Source organism: Salvelinus sp. IW2-2015, linkage group LG8, assembly GCF_002910315.2.
Source record: "Salvelinus sp. IW2-2015 linkage group LG8, ASM291031v2, whole genome shotgun sequence".
Taxonomy (NCBI): Eukaryota; Metazoa; Chordata; class Actinopteri; order Salmoniformes; family Salmonidae; genus Salvelinus; species Salvelinus sp. IW2-2015.
Window position 1 is genome coordinate 38,201,508 of NC_036848.1, and position 26,908 is coordinate 38,228,415.

At 41.6% G+C, this 26,908-nt stretch overlaps 1 protein-coding gene across 1 annotated transcript in view; it reads left to right on the forward strand.

The window, feature by feature from the left end:
- LOC111967862 (growth arrest-specific protein 7) overlaps positions 1–26,908 on the forward strand; it is a 69,432-nt gene that overhangs the window by 962 nt on the left and 41,562 nt on the right. The window contains exon 2 of the mRNA XM_023993278.2: positions 24,875–24,992. Coding sequence (XP_023849046.1) covers positions 24,875–24,992 — 118 coding nt within the window. The remainder of the gene's footprint in view (positions 1–24,874; positions 24,993–26,908) is intronic.

A 26,908-nucleotide genomic window follows, 5' to 3' on the forward strand; every position in this document is an offset into this window, starting at 1 on the left:
ATACCAATGGTGAAACAAATACCAACAAAATAAACACTTTTTTTCTCTCCCTTTGAGTTTGGAGTGAAATGTATACTTAGTATGACCTAATGAAGTAGTAAGAGTTCTTATGATGCTTACTATATTACTAAATGAAATAACGTCATCATAAAGAGTCAATATGTCTTTACACTTAAATAACACACTCAGATATTTTGACATTGTGATAAATACATATGTCCACTCTCATATCCACATAACCCCACATTCACACCCATGGCTGGTATCTAACAGATGTGGAGATTTGTTTCAGAGGCGACTAGGGTTTTAAACAGTTTTCCTATTGGTGTTCATCAGCTTGAGAGCTAGCCTCCCCACCCCTGTCCACTCTTCTGAGGCCTCCACCACACTTCCTCATTCCTGACACATTCCACTGGAATTCTCAGGTCTCCTGCCTGTGTCTGTCTGCATGAGTGCACGGGGCAGTTTACTGGGGGAACACACTGCTCTGTCACAGCAAGGTCACAAGTACGCACAAACACGCGCTTTTGCGGTATGCAGGTGAACACAAGGTTCACAGAAGGGCAGGGAAATCCTTGGCAAAGACTGTCTTGAATCAGGTTTTAGCCAAGAGTGACAAGAAAACACACAGCTAATTACTTGTTTTATCAACAATTGGCAAAAGGAAATGGACACTAGCCCAATGTTCACACTCGCGGACACAGTAAATCACTGGATCAGAAATGAGATGGGCAGATGGGAGTAGATCTGTAGGATGTGGGCTGGCCGGCTGGCCGAGGCAGCTGGTCCTCAACACACCTCAATCGGTCATTCAAAATACCAGCTTGATGTAGTTGTGTAGCGCTTGAAGGGGAACTGCCAAATCACCAGTGACCCTGTAGTTCCAGAGCATGTGAACATCCACCTTTTATCATAAAGGGTCAGATCTCTTGATAGAGGTTGTACATGTACATACAGGGAGGTCTGGAATCTGGTACTTGGTACAGTAGTGTGCATCTCTATTTTTACAGATAAGGAGAAGTGGGAAGCAGCTCTGACACGACCTGATACTGGGTGTGCAACAGGTGGAGGCTGCATTGAAGGAAATTACTTGAATAGTTAGTTTCATTGGCTCAGGTTTAGGATGTGTGTTGCACCATCAACATTTCATTTGAAACACTGARGTAGAAGTGTGTAGAAACAGGAAGTTCTTCCGAATGAGTTACCAAATGATTGCTACTAATGCTGACTTGGCTCTTGCATATAGATCTGAATGGAAGAACCACAATAGAAACTTCCTTATTTTAGTTGACCAATCAAACTAGCCAGGCATTTTTCTACATGAATTCAAACAAGAMGAAAACGCACCTAGAAACAGTCATATATATCATCAATTCAGACCAAGGTGTTTTCAACGACAGAATCGGGGGAATGTGTGTTTTCACCGCTGGCGTAGTTTACAGTGCGGTGCTTTGATCTCTGTCTGAGACACGCTCCATTGTCATCTTCGGCAGACGAGGCTTTGTTCTCCAAACAGTCTACTCTTCTTTTTTCTTCTTCTTCAAACTTTGATGAATCATTCAACAGAAAACCTGTCATCAGGCCTGTGCTCGCCTTGACAGACCCTCAGATCCACACAGTCCCCAGGAACCTCCTTGTATAGATAGATACTGCCTTCATTTTAACAAACAAATACAACACAGAAGGCATTCAGTTCATATTTTATGATGAGATGTTCATAACTTTATTTTTTTTTACACTTTAACTTGTAGACTTTATTTTTGTGTTATTCTTATGGAAGCTGGAGAATGTGTAATATAATTGGGCCCTGCCGGCTACTTTCAGATGAGGAGTACATTAAAYGGGATGGTGATAATAAGCTATACATTTGCTGTTACTATAGCAGTGATCACTGGGTGAGGAATGACAGCTGTGTTTGATTGAGGAACTGTTTCCTGTCCTTTTGTGTATTTTCCAAGCTCACTGATTGACTAAGAGACAGAGGTAATGTCATTTTATGATGTTATGAGATGTTTAGGACAGGGTGGTTAAAGAGGGGTTCCACCCCTAACATCAGTAAAGTGCTGAAATTGGTATTTTTCTATATCAGTATAAGTCTACCCGTTGTCTATATGGTTTTATATACAGTTGAAGTCGGAAGTTTACATACACCTTAGCCAAATACATTTAAACTCAGTCTTTCACAATTCCTGACATTCAAACCGAGTAAAAATTACCTGTCTTAGGTCAGTTAGGATCACCACTTTATTTTAAGAATATGAAATGTCAGAATAATAGTAGAGAATTATATATTTCAGCTTTAATTTCTTTCATCACATTCCTAGTGGGTCAGAAGTTTACATACACTCAATTAGTATTTGGTAGKATTGCCTTTAAAATGTTGAATTTGGGTAAAATGTTTTGGGTAGCCTTCCACAAGCTTCCCACAATAAGTTGGGTGAATTTTGGCCCATTCCTCCTGACAGAACTGGTGTAACTGAGTCAGGTTTGTAGGCCTCCTTGCTCTCACACGCTTTTTCAGTTCTGCCCACAAATTCTCTATGGGATTGAGGTCAGGGCTTTGTGATTGCCACTCCAATACCTTGACTTTGGTGTCCTTAAGCCATTTTGCCACAACTTTGGAAGTATGCTTGGGGTCATTGTTCATTTGGAAGACCCATTTGCGACCAAGCTTTAACTTCCCGACTGAGGTCTTGAGATGTTGCTTCAATATATCCACATAATTTTCCTGCCTCATGAAGCCATCTATTTTGTGAATTGCACCAGTCCCTCCTGCAGCAAAGCACCCCCACAACATGATGCTGCCACCCCCGTGCTTCACGTTGGGATGGTGTTCTTCGGCTTGCAAGCGTCCCCATTTTTCCTCCAAACAAAACGATGGTCATTATGGCCAAACAGTTCTATTTTTGTTTCATCAGACCAGAGGACATTTCTCCAAYAAGTACGATCTTTGTCCCCATGTGCAGTTGCAAACCGTAGTCTGGCTTTTGATGGCTGCGTGTTTATACTATTGTTTGTACAGATGAACGTGGTACCTTCAGGCGTTTGGAAATTGCTCCCAAGGATGAACCAGACTTGTGAAGGTCTCCAATTTTGGCTGATTTCTTTTGATTTTCCCACGATGTCAAGCGAAGAGGCACTGAGTTTGAAGGTAGGCCTTGAAATACATCCACAGGTACAACTCCAATTGACTCAAATGATGTTAATTAGCCTATCGGAAGCTTCTAAAGCCATGACATCCTTTTKTGGAATTTCCCAAGCTGTTTAAAGGCACAGTCAACTTAGTGTTTGTAAACTTCTGACTCACTGGAATTGTGATCTAAGTGAAATAATATGTCTGTAAACAATTGTTGGAAAAATGACTTGTGTCATGCACAAAGTAGATGTCCTAACRGACTTGCCAAAACTATAGTTTGTTACCAAGATATTTTTGGAGTGGTTGAAAAACGAGTTTTAATGACGCCAACCTAAGTGTATGTAAACTTCTGACTTCAACTGTACCGGTGTGACTCTGGTGGTCTTGACAACCTAACTGATGAACAGAAGTGGAACGGCACGGTGAATCATGGATCATGCCATTGAGTCATCAAGTCAAGTGATTGCTGATTAGTGCCAAACTAATTGAGGTGGAGCTTAATGAGGAAGAGATGAGGAAAAAAGGACAAAGGAAATGAAAGCTGTAGAATCTAGATGAATGGACCAATTAGACACACCATTGATGACAGATTTCACCCAATGGAAATGGCTCTCCGGGGGACAAAGAATTTGATTGGTTCGAAGAATGAGTGAATGAGTCATTAACATTTCGGTGTATAATAGTTAGTTGCGTATACAGCCGTTTACCACGTTGGTGAGTTGGCAATGACCGACTATTACCAGAAAACAATTTAGTCTCCACMCTAAACTAAACTAATTAGCACTTTGGTGTGATGTCACTTTCCTTTGCCTAATCATCTTGAAGTAGCTCACAGCTTACTGTAAATCTATTTTGCTCATTTCCTATACTTATGTATTTTAGCTAGCCTCTGTTCCAATCAAAACAGATTAGACTATAGGTTATAGTGTAACTTACTGGGTTTTGTGGTGTCCATGCTATGTTATTATTATTTTATTATTCCAATAGTTGCTATGGAATGGCATCCTGCATTCATCTCTCCTTAGTAGCCCACTCTCGCTCTAATCTCCAACCCAAAGACAGTCTAGTGTGATTATCAGCACTGGTGTGACTGAGGGAGCTGGCATGGCGAGGCAATGAGGCCTGCTATATTCTGTGCTGTGTGGGCATGGAGACCACAGTTCTAGTCTAGATGACAGCTGGGCAGGGTCAGCGTTACTGGGGCACCACTCCCATAACTAATCAGGACGCCCCCTTTACTCCTGAAATATTAATGTGGATGGATATGTAACCCTAACTCTGCAGATGGGCCTAAGAGGGACCATCTGTAGAGACTAGGGTAGAGAGTTCACCTTGACTCTCAAACAATGACTAAATCATTTTACTTGTTGAGGTTTTCACGTCTACTAACAGCAGTATGAGGCAGACCTTTTCTACTGTTGAAATTAGGCATGGGATCTTATATGAAGTTAATGTCATAACATGTGACAACAAGTAAAGCAACATGTGATAACATTAAACTACACYTGAAGTGTTCCAAAAACACGTTTTTTTTGTTTTTTGTAACGGATATTATTTATAGAAATGTGTAATAGTCATACAACTTAATCTCCATATGGCATATGTTTTTAAAGATAGTTGTGTTTTAATGTTAAACTTTCAAATGAGTAAATGAAACCAGGCAATACACTGAATTGGCCAACTGATCTGATCTTATTAAACACATGAAAACGTGTGTTTTCGGAACACTTCACATGTGGAATTCATGTTTTTTTCCCTTAAGGGAACTTACGGCAGGTAGCCTAGTGGTTAGAGCGTTGGGCCAGTAATCGAAAGGTTGCTGGATCGAATCCCCGTGATGACAAGGTAAAAAAAAAACTGTCGTTCTGAACAAGGCAGTTAATCCACTGTTCCCCGGTAGGCCGTCATTGTAAATAAGAATTTGTTCTTAACTGACTTGCCTAGTTAAATAAAACCCTCTCTCATTACTGCCTTTAAAGCCTCCCCTCAGTGGGTTAGTCAGCTGTGTTATGAAACTGTATCTGTGGTTGTAGCTGGACTAGTGTAGTGTTAGGACTCTGGGCTCTGCACACGGGGGGTAGGTAGATGGTCATTTAGGCTGGCATAATCCCCCTGTAGAGGAATGTGAGGGTCAGGGAGCTGCTGAGACCTACTGCCCCCCTACACACCACACTGCCAGGTGTTTCCCTGCCTGGAACATGGGAAAACTCTACAACTCTCTAAACACCACTCCCAATGCTGACGTCATACCTGTGGTAAACACTTTCCACTAAAGTGCATATAATCTGTATTTATTCAGTATCATACCGTAGTTACTCTGACTACTTTGAATAACAACCAGACTGTTTGTTTACTCAGCTCTACACGGTAGCTGCAGATGAGGATTTTCCTTGTTTTATAAAGGAAATTAGTTACTAGGGTATAGGTACTATGTAGTTGCATGCAGTTTGATATCTCCTACCTGGGATAGTATTCAAGTAGAAGGATTAAGTGTCTGTATTTCTTTGTTTGCTTTGTCAAATTAGTGAATACAAGATATGATCTTCCACTGTACAGCATGACCTTAGCAGTCAGTAGAGTCATTCCACATGCCTCACTAACTCAATTGTCTCACGTCACTTCTACAGTGTTATCAGTTAAATTTGTAAGGCTAGAGAAGGAGACCGGAGGAGGGATAGAGAGACTTACAAGGCATGGTACAGGTCTTGTGCAATCCACATAAACTGGTATGGGCAGAGGAAGCACAAAACGGGCTTTGTTGCACGTAGGGAGCACCCTAGCACTCACCACACACTGTCTGCTATTGTCTGCTTCCTTATGTCTCATAGCCTGTGTTTCTCTCTCATTGTGACTGAATGTGTGTCTAGTTTCTGTGTGTGTGTGTGCGCATCTGGGAATGTGGCTTCAGGCTCTCACAATAGCCCTAAACCCCAAAAAAACTCTTCTAAATAAAGACGTCTGCTACTGCTCCCATACTCTACAGCCCAAAGCAGAGCTCTCTCTCGCTCTCCATCTCACCTCCCTCTCTCATTTCACTGTTAGTCTTTCCACTGTACACTTGCATCTGCTAGACAGTCTTACGGTAGTAATGACTAAGTGAGCGTGTGTGACTGTGTGTGTGTGTGTGTGAGAGATGTTTCTCTGACTGTATTCCTCACACCCGGAGAGAGAGAGGCCTGGGCCCCCTAGCCGCCCGTCACTGGCTGAGTGATCTCACAGGGTTGAGAACTCTCTCCTCTTCTCCTTCGCAGCCTCAGAAGTCTTGGGCAACAGCCGTTAGCTGGCTGCTCCACTCTCCATTGGGAGCCATTGTTAAACGGATGACGATAGATTGTGAAGAGCTCATATTTGCTGAGTCACAACCATGTGTGTGTACCAGAGCCTTTTTATCTACATTTGAGGGGGGAAATGTACCCTGACAGCATCCATATTTCGTATTGGCTTTTAGTATAGCTTTTGCATGGTCTGAAAGTACACATCAACATTCACCAGTCCTTCATCATTGTAATTATTGGTAGTGACCTATGAAGGCAAGGGACTCTGGGTATATACATATGATGGTGCTGATAAGAGTACAGTAAAGGTATTTATGAGTGAATAATAGGAAACAGACACTTCCACCATCAGTCACACCTCTGTTCTTCTGACACTGCATGTGCTGACTGGACAGGATAGGGTGGGATAGAGAGATCACAGTGGAAGAGGGAGGGAGGGAGAGGGGGATGGAGAGGCAAAGTAAACAGAGACAGTGTGTACCTTGCTACTATTTTTGCCATCCCTCATGACTAGGAGGTACCCTCTGCTCTGTGTGTCAGCGTGTGTGTGTGTGTGTGTGCCAGCCCCTGTTTTTTTATTTTTTTATTTCACCTTTATTTAACCAGGTAGGCTAGTTGAGAACAAGTTCTCATTTGCAACTGCGACCTGGCCAAGATAAAAGCATAAGCAGTGTGAACAGACAACACAGTACACATGGAGTAAACAATAAACAAGTCAATAACATCGGTAGAAAAAAAAGAGAATCTATATACAATGTGTGCAAAAGGCATAGGTAGGCAATAAATCGAATAATTACAATTTAGCAGATTAACCACTGGAGTGATAAATCATCAGATATCATGTGCAAAGAAGAAATACTGGGTGGCAAAAAGAGCAGAAAAAGTAAATAAATAAAAGCAGTTATGGGGGTGAGGGTAGTTAAATGGTGGTAGTTTACAGATGACTATGTACAGCTGCAGGCAGCGATCGGTTAGCTGCTCGGATAGCAGATTTTTAAAGTTGTTAGGGAGATAAAAGTCTCCAACTTCAGAGATTTTGCAATTCGTTTTCAGTCGCAGGCAGCAGAGAACTGAAGGAAAGGCGTCCAAATGAGGTTTTGGCTTAGGGATGATCAGTGAGATACACCTGCTGGAGCGCGTGCTGCGGGTGTGTAGCCATCGTGACCAGTGAACTGAGATAAGGCGGACTTTACCTAGCATAGCCTTGTAGATGACCTGGAGCCAGTGGGTTCTGACGACGAACATGTAGCGAGGGCCAGCCGACTAGGGCATACAGGTCGCAGTGGTGGGTCGTTATAAGGTGCTTTGTAACAAAACGAATGGCACTGTGATAAACTGCATCCAGTTTGCTGAGTAGAGTATTGGAAGCTATTTTGTAGATGACATCGCCGAAGTCGAGGATCGAGGATAGTCAGTTTTACATAGGGTAAGTTTGGCGGCGTGAGTGAAGAGGCTTGTTGCGAATAGAAAGCCGATTCTTGCTTGATTTTGGATTGGAGATGTTTGTGATATGAGTCTGGAAGGAGAGTTTGCAGTCTAGCCAGACACCTAGGTACTTATAGATGTCCACATATTCTAGGTCGGAACCTTCCAGGTGGTGATGCTAGTCGGGCGTGCGGGTGCAGGCAGCGAACGGTTGAAAAAGCATGCATTTGGTTTTTACTAGCGTTTAAGAGCAGTTGGAGGCCACGGAAGGAGTGTTGTATGGCATTGAAGCTCGTTTGGAGGTTAGATAGTACAGTGTCCAAGGAAGGGCCGGAATAATAGAATGGTGTCGTCTGCGTAGAGGTGGATCAGGGAATCGCCCGCAGCAAGAGCAACATCATTATGTATACAGAGAAAAGAGTCGGCCCGGAGAATTAACCCTGTGGACCCCATAGAGAACTGCCAGAGGACCGGACAACATGCCCTCCGATTTTGACACACTGAACTCTGTCTGCAAGTAGTTGGTGACCAGGCAAGCGATCATTAGAAAAACCGAGGCTACTGAGTCTGCCGATAAGAATATGGTGATTGACAGAGTCGAAAGCCTTGGCCAGGTCGATGAAGACGGCTGCACAGTAATGTCTTTTATCGATGGCGGTTATGATATCGTTTAGTACCTTGAGCGTGGCTGAGGTGCACCCATGACCGGCTCGGAAACCGGATTGCACAGCGGAGAAGGTACGGTGGGATTCGAGATGGTCAGTGATCTGTTTGTTGACTTGGCTATATGCTGGCATGTAAATATATGCACATTTTTGGGCTTGTGGCTTGTGTTCACATCGTATCTCTGTACAGCCCAAGGCTACTTCAGATGCTTTGAGGATGTACAACATTTGGCAATATTGGAAAACTCCAAACATTTCTCCTTCTCAAGAATCATCACCAGCATTGTTTGCGACCTCAATGTTTCTGTATACTGAACAACATATACTTATTTAAACCACAGTTGAAAGACCTGTTACAGTTGGTGTACTGGGAACTTTRTTTATGTTCTCTGTAATGGCTTGTTGTCCTTGGTTCATGATACTGTTCCACCTCTGTTCTGGTGTGTTGTCTTATAACTGGTCGTGTACTGGACACTTCCATCCCTGGCTCAACTAGAACAGAACTGCTGGTTTCACATACAGACCCTGACCCTCATACCCCCATCTTCCTACATCCAGATGTTTGACTAGAGGTCACTGGAGGACAGGCTGAACACACACACACACACACACGCAGGCATGCACGCACGGGTGGAGGCTGCTGAGGGGAGGACGGCTCATAATGGCTGGAACGGTCCGAATGGAATGGCATCAAACACCAGGAAACCATGTGTTTGACGTATTTGATACCATTCTGCTCCAGCCATTACCATGAGCCCGTCCTCCCCAATTAAGGTGCCACCAACCTCCTGTGGCACACACACACTGAGCTCACACCACCGCATGTCAGGAGACTATGAGTAATTCAGGCATGAGTAAGGGCAGCTAAGCTTTGGACAAGGACCTGACTGGTAATCCTCTGTTGAAACTCTGGGAGACCACTAATACAGAGGCTGCACATTTCTCCTCTCAGTCCATGAGTGGGCGACCTCCATTTCACAAACCTGCTGACCGTTCAGTATCTACTCAGTGAATCACCTACTTATGTTGTCAAACACGAATAAACTCATGTCAAAACCCAGATGGAAGTTGAAGAGAAACTCATAGAAAATCTCATTCTAAGACAGAAGCCCACAATTTCTGGTCTTGTTCTAAATGAGATTTAAATGACTTGCTGCAATTCATTACTGAATACATTTTTTTTTTCTTCAACTTCAATATTAGAATCTTTTCAATTGATCAAGCCAGAAGTTTTACATCTTTAAATTATATTCATTTGTCTCGAAGACATTGATATGATATAAAAATAATTGCTATTGGGTGGTATGAAACCCAATCTAATGTTTACACTATTTCTGGTGAGSCTGGGGGAATTAGCTTTAGTACTTCCATAACCCAGTTTTCTCTCTTCTTGATGTTATTTTAACAAAAACATGGTTAACAAATAGTGATTTATTTTACGCAGAGGTCCAGTCGAGATATTTATTTATACAAAACTTTAAAATCTGTATATCAAATGTCTGTGTCCACCCTACATGTATAATAGAATTAGATGGATCCAAGAGTTCATATTCCCCGTTGGAAGCTCAACCACTTTCAGCAACCTTAAAACTTCTGACATACTTTGACTGTGGAGTGAACTATCCTTTTAATGTTTGTTCTCAACATAACGCTCTCTCTCTCTTCCTCAGGTCTTAGCTAGCCTTTTACAACTCAGGTGAAAGGGTAACGGCATGGTTTAATGCCTCTTCATACTCTCACTGACCTCCTCCACAGGCCCAGGGTATTTACAGCCATTTTTCCGAAGGGAATTTGACAAATGATTCCTGGTTTTCCAGGCGGGGAGCCAGTGGCACTGAAATGGAAAGCTATGAGCTATTTAGTTTTTCCATAGTAAGAGATGCTGTTTGTGTTTTTGGGTGTGGGAAACGTCGATGTAAACCGTCACAGGGATGTGTCTGTCATGCCATACATACCATGGACCACTCTGCTCTTATAATAAGCATGTTTGTTTGTACTCGTAGCCCTACTGGGACTAGTCATCATTAACTAAGGTCGGGTGACTTGATTTGGTTATTTCAGCAAAAATGAATCAATGGCATTGGCTTGTGTTGAAATGATCCTCAGCTTGAGCTTACGGTAACTCTCTTTATGACTTGGGGGACTTTACTAGGTTCTAGGTTTATGGAATAAGCGACATGTCAACGAAAATTAGAATGGAATAGATACTGTATTCGAAACATGATGGCGGCCATGATTGTTGTGGCTCTACAGAACACAGACAGCCAGCCATTCACAGTGACAACCATGATTGTTGTTGTTGTTGCTCTCCAGACAGCCATAGCTGAAACCATATGTTCTTAGCCAGGGGCTGTTCTGGCATCCTGTGAATGCAGAGCCACAGGCAGTCTGGGGTTGTCGAGGTTAACCATCTGGCATGGTGCATTATTTAATGTTGCATATGCCGGGACAAGCTGTCTCCATGTGCTGTCAAAGTTCCTAGTTCCCAGCACACATAGGTGCGCGGTGCTCATTTGCCTCACTCACTGCATCCCCGTGTGCCTAATTGTGGCCTGAATCCTAACTCCCCATTGATATCAATGCATGGTTCATATGAACGTTAATTCAAGATGTGACCTCTCCCAATGTTGTGAAGCGGGGTTAGAGATTTTACATTGAGGTCCAACACATGTCGTTATTAAAAGGTTGAGCCCAGTTCACAGAGCCCATATACTCTTTGAACGGTGATTTACTGACTGGCAGTTAGAAGACAAATTCACTCAGTGACCGTGTTCAAAGACAGTCAATGAGATATTGCCGTCTAGAAAACGGACCATGTCAATGGGGTGAACCAATGATGTCCTCTTTTCTTGAAATCAGTGTCCTGACAGCCCACTCCCATCTGTCTTCCTCAGTGTTATCTGCAGAGCAGGAGAAAAACCCTAGTGTCACCTTACTGATAAGACCAAGACGTGAACCAACATTGTGTTACACATTCCCCAGCTAATGTGAGATTTCACCATGTCGTTGGACTGTGTGTGTGTGTGTGTTTCAGACGTATGGAAGCAGACAAGAAGGCAGACTTTAAGGGGAAGTAAACAGACACTCAGTTGGTGTCTCGGGTTTCTACAGGAAATTTGCTTTCGGTGATGGTCACTTTCACTCACTAAGATCCCTTACTGACCCTCTCTTTTATTTGTTTTCATGCGAGGAGAAAACAATGGTGATTGGACCCTTGTTTATTGGGTTTAGAAACACAAAACACTGAAAATCGTGCTTTTGGTTTACTCCTTTGTTCAAGCATCTTGGTTGCTCTTTTACAACATTCTGACCACTACCCCCATCAAGACAGCATGCTCGCTTACACTCGTACATCCATCCCATTAAATGTTTTCTGTTTTGAAATATTATACGCCTCCATTTCTTAATAAATAGAGGAATATCCAAGGTTAGTTAAGTAAATACATTTCTGAAGGGCGGATGTGGACATGTATAACACAGTGACCATCAAAGGAAGTACGATGCTGTAATGTTCTGTATAATTACATGTCATAAGTCACCCAGGGTTGATGTTGCTTCATACTCTCCATCCTTGTGGGACCAGCAGCAAACCTCTCTTCTCTTTTCCTGGAAAGTGTTGAATGGAATGAGTTAATTCTGAGAGGGACAGAAAAGGAACGATCTGTCTTGAGGGACAGTTTCTGCCTTCAATTATATAAATGACTCCTGCAAGTTGGTGATGTCATCGTTGAAGATCCAAGCAGCACGGGTTCTTATTCCCAGCATTAGTGAGGGAATGTGGTGATGTGTCTGTTATTTTGGATTCTCAGACATTTTGTGTATAATATTGGTGATTCATTCATGTTAGACCCTGTTCCTCCCAGATCATTTTATCATTCTAGAATGCTGACTCATATTCCTTTCAACGATAAAAATGACTAGTTGACTATTAAGTCAGAAACAATTGTGTACAGGTTGTGTCTGATTGTGTAATGATGATGATGATGATGCATGCATGTTAGCGCTGAAAGAATGTTCCATAGCACCTTTCCAGCATTCCAAGTTGATGGAATTATGACTGGTCAAATAAGTATGACTCAAGCTGCTTGCATTGCCTGTTACTAGACTCTAGTTTATTGGTCAGGAGGGGTGTGGAGGCTTTTGCTCCAGCCCATCACCAACCAACAAAACAGACTAAGCTAAGCATGATCTTGATGATTAGCTGAAGAGAGGGATTAGATGTATTTAAAGGTCATTAAGAATAACTTTAGTAGGTCGTCTGTGAATGAGCTTATATGATGTTGGAATACTTCAGTGCAATTCCACGTTAACTGAGTTTCACTGGGACTTTTTCACTTTAAAGGCCCAGAACAGTCAAAAATGTGAGTTTCCTATGTTTTTAAACAGTGCTTTTAAGAAAGTATTCATTCAAGGATTTTTCTATTTGTACTATTTTCTACATTGTATAATAATAGTGAAGACATCCAAACTATGACATAACACYTATGGAATCATGTAGTAGTAACCAAAATATATATATATATTTTAGATTCTTCAAAGTAGCCACCCTTTGCCTTGATGATAGCTTTGCATACTCTTGGCATTCTCTCAACCAGCTTCACTTGGAATGCTTTTCCAACAGTCTTGAAAGAGTTCCCACATGCTGAGCACTTTTTGGCTGATTTTCCTTCACTCTGCAGTCCAACTCATCCCAAACCAACCCAATAGGGTTGAGGTCGGGTGATTGTGGAGGCCAGGTCATCTGATGCAGCATGCCATCACTCTCCTTCTTGGTCAAATAGCCCTTAAACAGCCTGGAGGTATGTTGGGTCAATGTCCTGTTGAAAAACAAATATGGGTCCCACTAAGCACAAACCAGATGGGATGGCGTGTCGCTGCAGAATGCTGTGTCAGCCATGCTGGTTAGTGTGCCTTGATTTTTTTTTTTTTTATCAGACCGTGTCACCAGCAAAGCACCCCCACACCATCACACCACCTCCTCCATGCTTCACGGTGGAAACCACACATGCGGAGATCATCCATTCACCTACTCTGCATCTCACAAAGACATGGTGGTTGGAACCAAAAATCTCAAATTTGGACTCATCAGGCCAAAGGACAGATTTCCACCAGTATAATGTCCATTGCTCGTGTTTCTTGGCCCAAGGAAGTCTCTTCTTATTGGTGTCCTTTAGTAGTGGTTTCTTTGCAGCATTTCGGCCATGAAGTCCTGATTCGCGCAGTCTCCTCTGAACAGTTGATGTTGAGATGTCTGTTACTTGAACTCTGAAGCATTTATTAGGGCTGCAATTTCTGAGGCTGGTAACTCTCTAATGAACTTATCCTCTGCAGCAGAGGTAACTCTGGGTCTTCTGTTCCTGTGGCGGTCCTTATGATAACCAGTTTCTTCATAGTGCTTGGTTTTTGCGACAGCACTTGAAGAAACTTTCAAAGTTCTTGAAATGTTCGGAATTGACTAACCTACATGTCTTAAAGTAATGATGGACTGTCGTTTTTCTTTGCTTATTTGAGCTGTTCGTGCCATAATATGGACTTGGTATTTTACCAAATAGGGCTATCTTCTGTATACCACCCTACCTTGTCACAACACAACTGATTGGCTCAAACGCATTAAGAAGGAAAGACATTCTACAAATTAACTTAACAAGGCACACCTGTTAATTGAAATGCATTCCAGGTGACTACCTCAAAGCTTGGTGAGAGAATGTCAAGTGTGCAAAGCTGTCATCAAGGCGAAGGGTGGCTACTTTGAAGAATTTCAAATATAAATGGTTACTACATGATTCCATATGTCATTTCATAGTTTTGATATCTTCATTATTCTTCTACAGTGTAGAAAATAGTAAAATTTAAAGAAAAACCCTGGAATGAGTAGGTGTCCAAACTTGACTGCTACTGTATGTATTCACACCCCTGAGTCAATARTTTGTAGAAGCACCTTTGGCAGCGTTTTCAGCTGTGAGTCTTTCTGGATAAGTGTTTAAGAGCTTTCCACACCTGGATTGAGCACCATTTGCCCATTGTTTAAAAAAATAAACTTAAAAAATATATATWTTTTTTAATTCTTCAAGTTCTGTCATTTTGTTTTGTTGATCATTGCTAGAAAACCATTTTCAGGTCCTGTCATAGATTCTCAACTAGATTTAAGTCAACTGTCACTCAGTGCTTGAACTGCCTGTGCTTAGCTCCAATACGTTTTTTTTAATCCTGGAAAAACTCCCCWGTCCTAAACGATTACTAGCATACCCATAACATGATGCAGCCACCACTTTGCTTTAAAATATGGAGTGATTCTCAGTAATGTGTTGTATTGGATTTGCCCCAAATGTAACATTTTGTATTCAGCACAAAAAAGTTAATTGCTTTGCATGTTTTGTAATATTTTTTAAATTCTGTACAAGCTTCCTTTTCACTCTGTCATTTAGGTTTGTATTGGGGAGTTAACTACAATGTTGTTGATCCATCCTCAGTTTTCTCCTATTACAGCTATTAAACCCTGTTACTATTTTAAAGTCAGCATTGAGACATTGCCTCATTGTGAAATCACTTAGTGGTTTCCTTCCTCTCCAGCAACAGAATTGTAGTGACTGGATGTATTGATACACCATCCAAAGTGTAATTAATAACTTCATCATGCTGAAAATGATATTCAATGTCTACTTTCTTTACCCATCTACCAATAGGTGCCTTTATTTGTGAGGCACTGGAAAAGTTCCCTGGTCATTGTGGTTGAATCTGTGTTTGAAATTCACTGCTCGACTGAGGGACCTTACAATTATCTGTATGTGTAGGGTACAGAGATGAGATTCAGAAATCATGTTAAACACTATTATTGCACACAGAGTCCATGCAACTTGCTAAGTACAGTTTTACTCTTGAACTTATTTAGGCATGCCAAAACAATAATGGGGTATTGTGTGTAGGCCAGTGACCCCCCCCCCACCCCCCCKAAAAAAATATATATTTCATCCATTTTAAATTTAGGCTGTAACACAACAAAATGTGGAAACAGTCAAGGGGTGTGAATACTTTCTGAAGGAACTGTATATATTTCCACACTATGAGGCTGGAATAATACTGTAAATTGTGAAAATGATGATCATGCCCTTTTAGTGTAAAGACGTAAGCCTGCTTCAGTTCAGCTGGTGGCAAGCTGAAGTCGGCTAGGCGAACCAAACGAGTGTGCTCGCATTCAGTGGCTTGCAAAAGTATTCACCCCCCTTTGCATTTTTTCTATTTTGTTACCTTGATTTTTGAGGGGGTGTTGTATCATTTGATTTACACAACATGCCAACCACTTTGAAGATGCAAAATATTTTTTATTGTGAAACAAACAAGAAATAAGACAAAAAAWAGAACTATTCACCCCCTCAAAGTCAATACTTTGTAGAAACAACTTTTGCAGCAATTACAGCTGCAAGTCACTTMGGGTATGTCTCTATAAGCGTGGCACATTTTTGGATAGGTGCTGTACACCAGTGGAAATCTTTAACCTCTCTGGTACAAGTGCCAGTGAAATTGCAGGGCACCAAATTCAAAACAACAGAATTCCAATAATTAAAATTCCTCAAACATACAAGTATTATCCACCATTTTAAAGATGAACTTCTTGTAAATCCAACCACAGTCCAACCACCATGCGATTATGTTAGGTCAGCACCTAGTCACAGAAAACCACAGCCATTTTTCAGGCCAAAGAGAGGAGTCACAAAAAGCAGAAATAGAGAAAATTCATCACTAATCTTGGATCTTCATCAGGTGGTACTCATAGGACTTCATGTTACACAGTACATGTATGTTTTATTCGATAAAGTTCATATTTATATCCAAAAATCTGTTTACATTGGRGCGTTATGGTCAGAAATGCATTGTCTCAAARAAACATCCGGTGAAAGTGCAGAGAGCCACATCAAAWTACAGAAATACTCATCATAAACATTGATAAACGATACAAGTATTATTCATGGAAATATAGATAAACTTCTCCTTAAAACCTCTTGACGCTAGGGGTCAGATATCTTTTTTATAACGTTCCCAAGGTAAACGGACTATTTCTCAGGTCCAGATCGTAGAATATGCATATAATTTACAGATTAGGATAGAAAACACTCCAAAGTTTCCAAAACTGTCAAAATATTGTCTGTGAGTATAACAAAACTGATTCTGCAGGCGACAACCTGAGAAATCTAACCCGGAAGTGATTTTTTATTTTTTTTATCTGTGTTTCCTTGCCCGTCTTTCTTCCATTTAAAGGGGTATCAACCAGATTCCTTTTKCAATGGCTTCCTCAGGCTGTGACCAGGCTTTAGACATAGTGTCACGCTTTTATTTTGAAAAATGAGCGAGATTTTTCAAAACTAGTGAGGTGTCCTTTGATTAGTTCCTGCGAGCAAGAGGGGTAGCTCTCTATTTTCTTTCTCTCTTTTATTGAATAGGTTACGGTCCGGTTGAAATATTATCGATTATGTTTGTTAAAAACAACCTGAGGATTGATTATAAAAAACATTTGACATGTTTCTACGAACATTACGGTTACTTTTTGGAATTTTCGTCGAACGGAACGAGGCTTTGGTTTTCTGAACATAACGCACAACCCAAATGGCTTTTTTTTGTGTTATAAAAGTAATATTTATCGAACAAAAATAACATTTATTGTGTAACTGGGAGTCTCGTGAGTGCAAACATCCGAAGATTATCAAAGGTAAGCGATTAATTTTATTGCTTTTCTGACTTTCGTGACCATGCTAATTTGGGGCTAACTGTTCTAGCATTGATTGATACYCTCACAAAATCTTGYATTTCTTTCGCTGTAAAGCATATTTTCGAAATCTGACACGATAGGTGGATTAACAACAAGCTAAGCTGTGTTTTGGTATATTTCACTTGTGATTGCATGATTATAAATATTTTTTGTAATATTTTGCGCCCTGCAATTCAGCGGTTGTTTAGGAAAATGATCCCGCTAAAGGGATCCGTAGCACAGAGAAGTTAATGCAACCGCTGTGTCAGATTTCAAAAACGCTTTACGGCGAAAGCACACTTTGCGATTGTTACATCTGCACCTAGCCACAGAAACCCATACCACCATTTTCCAGCCAAGGAGAGTGTCAGAAATAGCATTAAAATTAGTCACTTACCTTTGATCTTCATCTGGTGGCACTCCCAGGTCTCTATGTTAGACAAATGTTCATTTTGTTCGATAATGTCCCTCTTTATGACCAAATACCTCCTTTTTGTTCACGCGTTTTGTCCAGTAATCCAGTAATAAAAGGCGCGTGCACTAATTCCAGACAAAGTTTTTTTTWAAGTACAATAAAAGTCAGTAGAAAAATGCTAAACYATGTTTAAAATCAATCCTCCGGTTGTTTTGTCATAAATAATKAATAATATTTCAACCGGACAAAAGCTTCGTCAATAGGAAAGGAGAAACAAGAAAGGCGCGTTCCCGATCAGGGCGCATGGCTGATGAATGGAAATCCACTGGCCACTGATTGAAAGTACTGTTTCTCCCTCATTTTTCAGAGTAAAAGCCTGAAACAATGCCTGAAGACTGGCCACACGTAGAGGAAGCCACGGCGCTCGTGAACTGTGTCCTAAGTCTTTGTATGGTGGATAGGCTTTCAATGGAAAAACAGCCTTTCAAAATAATAGTACTTCCTGGTTGGATTTTCCTCGGGTTTTTGCCTGCCATATCAGTTCTGTTATACTCACAGACATTATTTTAACAGTTTTGGAAACTTTAGAGTTTTCTATCCAAATCTACTAATTATATGCATATCCTATCTTCTGGGCCTGAGTAGCAGGCAGTTTAATTTGGGCACGCTTTTCATCCAAAATTCCAAATGCTGCCCCCTACCCTAGTGATAGTGAAGTCATACTACAGATTCTCAATTGGATTGAGGTCTGGGCTTTGACTAGGCCATTCCAAGACATTTTAAATGTTTCCCCTTAAACCACTCAAGTTTTGCTTTAGCAGTATGCTTAGGGTCATTGTCCTGCTGGAAGGTGAACCTCCGTCCCAGTCTCAAATCTCTGGAAGACTGAAACGGATTTCCCTGTATTTAGCACCATCCATCATTCCTTCAATTCTGATCAGTTTCCCAGTCCCTGCCGATGGAAAAACTTCCCCACAGCATGATGCTGCCATCATGCTTCACTGTGGGGATGGTGTTCTTGGGGTGATGAGAGGTGTTGGTTTGTGCCAGACAGTGTTTTCCTTGATGGCCATAAAGCTCAATTTGTAGTCTCATCTGACCAGAGTACCTTCTTCCATATGTTTGGGGAGTCTCCCACATGCCTTTTGGCAAACACCAAATGTATTTGCTTCTTTTTTTCTTTAAGCAATGGCTTTTTTTTCTGGCCACTCTTCTGTAAAGCCCAGCTCTGTGGAGTGTACGGCTTAAAGTCGTCCTATGGACAGATACTCCAATCTCCTCCTGTGGAGCTTCGCAGCTCCTTCAGGGTTATCTTTGGTCTCTTTGTTGCCTCTGATTAATGCCCTCCTTGCCTGGTCCATGAGTTTTGATGGGCGGCCCTCTCTTGGCAGGTTTGTTGTGGTGCCATATTCTTGTCATATTTTAATAATGGATTTATTGACTTTGTCCCTGATCTGTTTGGAGAGCAACTTGGTCTTCGTGGTGCCGCTTGCTTGGTGGTGCCCCTTGCTTAGTGGTGTTGCAGACTCTGGGGCCTTTCAGAATAGGTGTGTGTATATATATATATATATATATATATATATATACTGAGATCATGTGACACTTAGATTGCACACAGGTGGACTTCATTTAACTAATAATGTGACTTCTGAAAATAATTGGTTGCACCAGATCTTATTTAGGGGCTTCATAGCAGAGGGGGTGAATACATATGTACGCACCACTTTTCCAAGTTATTTTTTTCACTTCACCAATTTGGAATATTTTGTGTATGTCCATTACATGAAATCCAAATAAAAATCAATTTACATTTTTATTAATTAATTWATTTAACCAGGAAAGCCAGTTGAGAACAAGTTCTCATTTACAACTGTGACCTGGCCAAGATAAAGCAAAGCAGTGTGACACAGAGTTACACATGGAATAAACAAACAAACAGTCAATAACACAATAGTAAAGTCTATATACAGTGTGTGCAAATGAAGTAAGATTAGGGAGGTAAGGCAATAAATAGGCCATAGTGGCGAAATAATTACAATTTCGCAAATAAACACGAGTGATAGATGTGCAGAAGATGAATGTGCAAGTAGAGACAKTGGGGTGCAAAGGAGCAAAAAAATATAAATAAAATAAATAACAATATGGGGATGAGGTAGTTGGATGGGCTATTTACAGATGGGCTATGTACAGGTGCAATGATCTGTGAGCTGCTCTGATAGTTGATGCTTAAAGTTAGTGAGGGAGACATGAGTCTCCAGCTTCAGTGATTTTTGCAATTCAGTCATTGGCTGCAAAGAACTGGAAGGAAAGGCGGCCAAAGAGGAATAGGCTTTGGGGGTGACCAGTGAAATATACCTGCTGGAGCACATGCTACAGGTGGGTGCTGCTATGGTGACCAGTGAACTAAGGCAGGGCTTTACCTAGCAARGACTTAGAGATGACCTGGAGTCAGTGGGTTTGGCGACGAATATGAAGCGAGGGCCAGCCAATGAGAGCATACAGGTCGCAGTGGTGGGTAGTATATGGGGCTTTGGTGATGAAACGGATGACACTGTGATAGACTGCATCCAATTTAATGAGTAGAGTGTTGAAGGGTATTTTGTAAATGACATCGCCGAAGTCAAGGATCGGTAGGACTGTCAGTTTTAGGAGGGTATGTTTTGCAGCATGAGTGAAGGATGCTTTGTTGCGAAATAGGAAGCCGATTTCTAGATTTAATTTAGGATTGGAGATGCTTAATATGAGTCTGAAAGGAGAGTTTGTCTAACCAGACACCTAGGTATTTGTAGTTGTCCACATTCTAAGTCAGAACCGTCCAGAGTAGTGATGCTGGACGGGCTGGCAGGTGCGGGCAGCAATCGGGTGAAGAGCACGCATTTAGTTTTACTTGCATTTAAGTAGAGTAGTTGGAGGCCACGGAAGGAGTGTTGTGTGGCATTGAAGCTTGTCTGTAGGCTAGTTAACACCGTGTCCAAAGAAGGGCCAGAAGTATACAGAATGGTGTCGTCTGAGTAGAGGTGGATCAGAGAATCACCAGCCGCAAGAGCGACATCATTGATGTATACAGAGAAAAGAGTCAGCCCGAGAATTGAATCCTGTGGCACCCCCATAGAGACTGCCAGAGGTCCGGACAACAGGCCCTCCGATTTGACACACTGAACTCTGGCTGAGAAGTAGTTTGTGAACCAGGCGAGGCAGTCATTTGAGAAATTAAGGCTGTTGAGTCTGCCGATAAGAATGCGGTGATTGACAGAGTCAAAAGCCTTGGCCAGGTCGATGAATACGGCTGCACAGTATTGTCTTTTGGCGATTTTGATATCGTTTGGGACATTGAGCGTGCTGAGATGCTATATACTATAGTTTTGGCAAGTCTGTTGTGTCATGCACAAAGTAGATGTCCTAAGTAATTTTTCCAACAATTGTTTACAGACAGATTATTTCACTTATAATTCACTGTCTCACAATTCCAGTGGTTCAGAAGTTTACATACACTAAGTTGACTGTGCCTTTAAACAGCTTGGGAAATTGGATGTATTTCAAGGCCTACCTTCAAACTTAGTGCCTCTTTGCTTGACATCATGGGAAAATCAAAAGAAATCAGCCAAGTCCTCAGAAAAAAACAAAACAAACTGTAGACRTCCACAAGTCTGGTTCATCCTTGGGAGCAATTTCCAAACGCCTGAAGGTACCACGTTCATCTGTACAAACACCATGGAACCACACAGCTGTCATACAGCTCAGGAAGGAGACGCGTTCTGTCTCCTAGAGATGTATGTACTTTGGTGCGAAAAGTGCAAATGAATCCCAGAACAACAGCAAAGGACCTTGTGAAGATGCTGGAGGAAACGGGTACAAAAGTATCTATATCCACAGTAAAATGAGTCTTATATCGACATAACCTGAAAGTCCGCTCAGCAAGGAAGAAGCCACTGACCCAAAACCGCCATAAAACCAGACTACGGTTTGCAACTGCACATGGGGACAAAGATCTTACTTTTTGGAGAAATGTCCTCTGGTCTGATGAAACAAAAATAGAACTGTTTGGCCATAATGACCATCATTGTGTTTGGAGGAAAAAGGGGGAGTCTTGCAAGCCGAAGAACAACATCCCAATCGTGAAGCACGGGGGTGGCAGCATCATGTTGTGGGGGTGCTTTGCTGCAGGAAGGACTGGTGCACTTCACAAATTAGATGGCATCATGAGGCAGGGAAATTTAGGTGGATATATTNTAGGTGGATATATTGAAGCAACATCTCAAGACCTCAGTCAGGAAGTTAAAGCTTGGTCACACATGAGTCATCCAAATGGACAATGACCCCAAGCATACTTCCAAAGTTGTGTCAAAATGGCTTAAGGACAACAAAGTCAAGGTATTGGAGTGGCCATCACAAAGCCCTGACCTCAATCCTATAGAAAATTTGTGGGCAGAACTGAAAAAGCGTGTGCGAGCAAGGAGGCCTGCAAACTTGACTCAGTTACACCAGCTCTGTCAGGAGGAATGGGCCAAAATTCACCCAACCTATTGTGGGAAGCTTATGGAAGGCTTCCCGAAACGTTTGACCTAGGTTAAACAATTTTAAAAGGCAATGCTACCAAATACTAATTGAGTGTATGTAAACTTCTGACCAACTGGGAATGTGATGAAAGAAATAAAAGCTGAAAGAAATCTTTCTTTCTACTATTATTCTGACATTTCACATTCTTAAAATAAAGTGGTGAGCCTAACTGACCTAAGACAGTGGATTTTTACTTGGATTAAATGTCAGAAATTGTGAAAAACTGGCTAAGGTGTATGTAAACTTTCGACTTCAACTGTATATCTGTTCTTGGTTCTAAATATTTTGAATGGGGCATGCTTATTTAAGATGGTGAGGAAAGCACTTTTAAAGAATAACCAGGCATCCTCTACTGACGGAATGAGGTCAATATCTTTCCAGGATACCCGGGCCAGGTTGATTAGAAAGGCCTGCTCACTGAAGTGTTTTAGGGAGCGTTTGACTGTGATGAGGGGTGGTGGTTTGACCGCGGACCCATTACGGATGCAGGCAATGAGGCAGTGATCACTGAAATCCTGGTTGAAGACAGCAGAGGTGTATTTAGAGGGCAGGTTGGTCAGGACGATATCTATGAGGGTGCCCGAGTTTACGGATTTGGGGTTGTATCTGGTAGGTTGCATAATAATTTGGGTGAGATTGAGGGCATCTCGCTTAGATTGTAGGACGGGGTGTTAAGCATATCCCAGTTTAGGTCACCTAACAGTACAAACTCTGAAGATAAATGGGGGCAATTAATTCACATATGGTGTCCAGGGCGCAGCTGGGGGCTGAGGGGGGTCTGTAACAAGCGGCAACAGTGAGAGACTTATTTCTGGAAAGGTTGATTTTTAAAAGTAGAAGCTCAAACTGTTTGGGTACAGACCTGGATAGCATGACAGAACTCTGCAGGCTATCGCTGCAGTAGATTACCTCTCCACCCCCTTTGGCAGTACTATCTTGGCAGAATTATTTTTTAAATGTCAGAATTCTTGGTGGCCTTCCTGAGCCAGGAGTCAGACACGGCTAGGCCATCAGGGTTGGCGGAGTGTGCAAAAGCAGTGAATTCAACTCTCCCGCTTGCTTCGGGWGAGAGGCGTTAGCTAACAGTAGCCACTCGTTTGCAYCTAGTTAGCTAGCAGCTAGCTAGGAGTAATGATCCAGTGTAATGATCCAGAGCAGCCTGTGAGTAAATGTCATTCCAGTTAATCTGTTCTGTTATCACATGTTATGGTTCAACACTGACATGTTTGTGGCTTTAATGAGGCTTATACAACTGTGTGAGTTCCTCATGCATATCCTACTGTCTGGATAGTTACCACTTTGTTACAATATGTAAATATTAATGTTTTTTTCTTTTGGAAAAGTTTTATTGTTGGATTTCCTTTAAAACAGCTTATATATTTTTGCTCATCATTTTATACACGCATAAAACATAACAGTGTTATTACATTTTAAATTTGTTAAAAAGTACATGTTGTTAAAAACAATAGAAACAACCATAAATAAAAGTACTTTGTCCTTGTAAAGAAACATCAAATTCTGTAAATGCCATTTAAAATGTGTACAAATGATTTAACAAGGTAAAACAATTTTAAGACATGAAAACCATGTTAAGTCACTTTGCTAAAAGTCTGTCTTTGGTCCTTTGTACAGGAACGGGGTGAGTCCTTATCAAACTCGCCTGCTCCTCCAAATTAAATACCATAAATATTAATGTTATACTAAAATACATAATGTGCAAAAATATTCAAGGAAATTGAAATGTGCAGTGTACAAACTTAACATAATGAACAGGAATGACATTTACTCTCACGGGTGGCCTAATTATATAACTATGAAAGCCAAGCCCCCTAATAGACCACGCCTCCTGAAAATAACCTGTGGATTACATTAAGAGACCCAGCTGCTGGGTCTACCCAGAATGAAAGGYAATTAAAAACCCAACTGATGGTTAAATTAACCCATGTTAATCAAAATAACCCAGCATGTGTTCTTTTCAAATATTTACCAAATAACCCAAATTGGGTAGTTTTTAACCCAGCATCTTTTTGAGTGTACCGTGAAAATGCCCCTCACCTAAAAGTAATCAAAGGTTCTCATTAACTAATAAGATATCTTAAGCCTAGCTCTCCCTTTGTCCCGCTGTAGACATGCAGTCATGTAATAGTTATAAGACCTTAACCTGCACTTAGAACTCTCCTGAATCACTCCAGTCTGTGGATTACTATTACTTACACCCACTAAAACTAATCTCTTATAGACGCTTGACGAGTTGGCACCCGCTCCAATAACAGAGAGTAATTGTTATGGAATTTCATCCGGTTTTCCCAACCACCACCAATAACATCCAATCATGTGTTACAATGGCCTTGGCCTTGTACTTAACTACGTTGTTTTCATGTTGTTAATCAATAGCAGCTGGCCAGAGTTGGCTACACACTCACCTGTGTTTGTGTGTGCAGACAAGTTCAATTAGTTCTATCATGCCTGGCCAATAGCAGACTGGCTCTAGTTGTTTTGTTGTTTTTTGTATTGCAATATACCGCAGTCTATCCACCAATGGTTGCTAATTGTGAAATGAGCTAGAAACAAAAGACACGGTAAGCACTCTCATGTGAATGCTGAAAGCCCTTATGTTCATTTTATTCATCTTATACGTCTTTTATGTATCTGTTTTGACAGAAAACTGCGTCTATGACCTCACTGCCTGTTGAGGACCTCGGAGASCCTCTCCCTCAACACTGGAAGTGCTACATGTCACCACAAGGGCGGCACTACTATGTCAACACAGCCAGCAACGGTAAGGACACACATGGAGACTGATATACATGTATTGCCTAAGATAAGTTGATTCATATGAATCTAGAGATGTTGAAGGTCACTGCTACATAACAATGTCCACAGAGCACTAGTTGACTGCTGAGGTGTCTGACTGGTACTGCTGGGTGTTCGAGGCACATTAAAGACTTGGGGAAGATATCTCCTCTTCTCTCTCCWCTTCACACCATTGTTTCTGTCCACACAATTAGCTGTCTGTCTCTATCCCCAGCACCACCACTCAAACACACAGACAGGGACAGAGACACACAGAGACAGAGAAAGCAACACGGTGAGCTTTCCTCTGTCTAGAATAGGACATGCACTGGCACCGTATTGATTTACTGACCTTAAATGAACTCGGGAGGAAACGTGAAGTGTTGACATGATGGTGTGAAATGGAATGGAAGACCTGCTGGGGGATGTTATTATGCCTGCTGTGGGTGTCATGGCAACTACAGAGAGGAGGGGGGGGGGTGGGTGAATGAAGTTCAGGTTCTGAGTTTATTTTTGAGAGAAGTAAGATTGTCAGCGCAGCACTGGGAGGTTGTAGACACTAGAAGATGTAGATCTACTGTATTTTTGTCATGAAACCACTCACTTATGAGTAAAGCGATTCAGTGCCGTAACAAGTTGTGTTGTGAATGATAGTAGCTGTAATTAAGACCAAAGGCATTCCCAGTGTGCCTGTCTGGGATCATGGTTTTACTGTGTGGAGCGGGAAGATTGTGTGTGTGTGTGTGTGTGTAGAGTTGGGCACATGGTCTACACTTGGCCATGAGAAAACATCTACAATTTGGCAAACCAAAACTCCACCCAGAAACACGACCAGAATAACAAGTTGCTCCTTCCTCCCTCTCCTTTTTAGATGAAGGTCTCTTTGGTTAATGTGTTAATGGGAAAGAGAAAAGACAAACCAAACTAGAGGGCAGTCATGTCACCCTCTTCTGAAGGAGTGTCTACCACACAGCCAAAAGCATGGCAAAACCCCTTCACATTGTTGTTATTTCCCTTACATACTCATTTCATATCTGAGTATCTATCATATCTATCTCTATCTATCTATCTATCTATCTATAATTTCATATCTATCATATCTATCTCTGTGGAGAATAAGCATCTCTTCAGTAGCTCACCATCTCTCTGACTCCAGGGTTGCAGAGAGACGAGGGGGATATGATCCCATGACACTCTTTTGTTCTTGATGTTGGATTAGTTTTACTTGCTGTCAGATGTCCTTGGTGGGAAATGCTTCATCTTTCATAACTTTGCACAGAAATACACACAGCTGTAACGGTCATCCCAGCTGAAAAATTCAAATGATTATTGTACTTGTGGTATTGCAAAATCGGCCTCTGAGGGGCATAGACAATCACCAGTACTTCTTTGATGTGCTTTCCTCAAGTAATTGGAAATGTAAGCACAATAAATGCACAGTGTACACACACACACACACACACACACACACACACACACACACACACACACACACACACACAGTCAACCAGCAGAGCCACTGTAACTAGGACTTTTCCAAACTGTCTCCAACTATCTAATAACATTTAACTGAAGCAATCTGCTATTTATAGGATATCCGTTATTTCAAACGGGCCTCCATCCCTCTTATGTTAAAGTTCAGATAGATTAGATAATGTTGTATGTGTGTGTGTGTGTGCATGCACATATGTATGCGCGCACGACACGTACATGCATGTGCGTCCGTGTGTATTATGTTTCTGCGTTGCTATAGTAACCAGAGGACCGTCATGCGTGGGTGAGCTAGTGCTGTAAAGGTTCCTGAGTTCCAGCTTGTATCTGTGGAGGTTTTCCTTCCTGTAATAGTTCTGTGCATTACACGTTTGGCGTACTATGTTGGTTGGGTTTCAGTGCTGGTTTCTG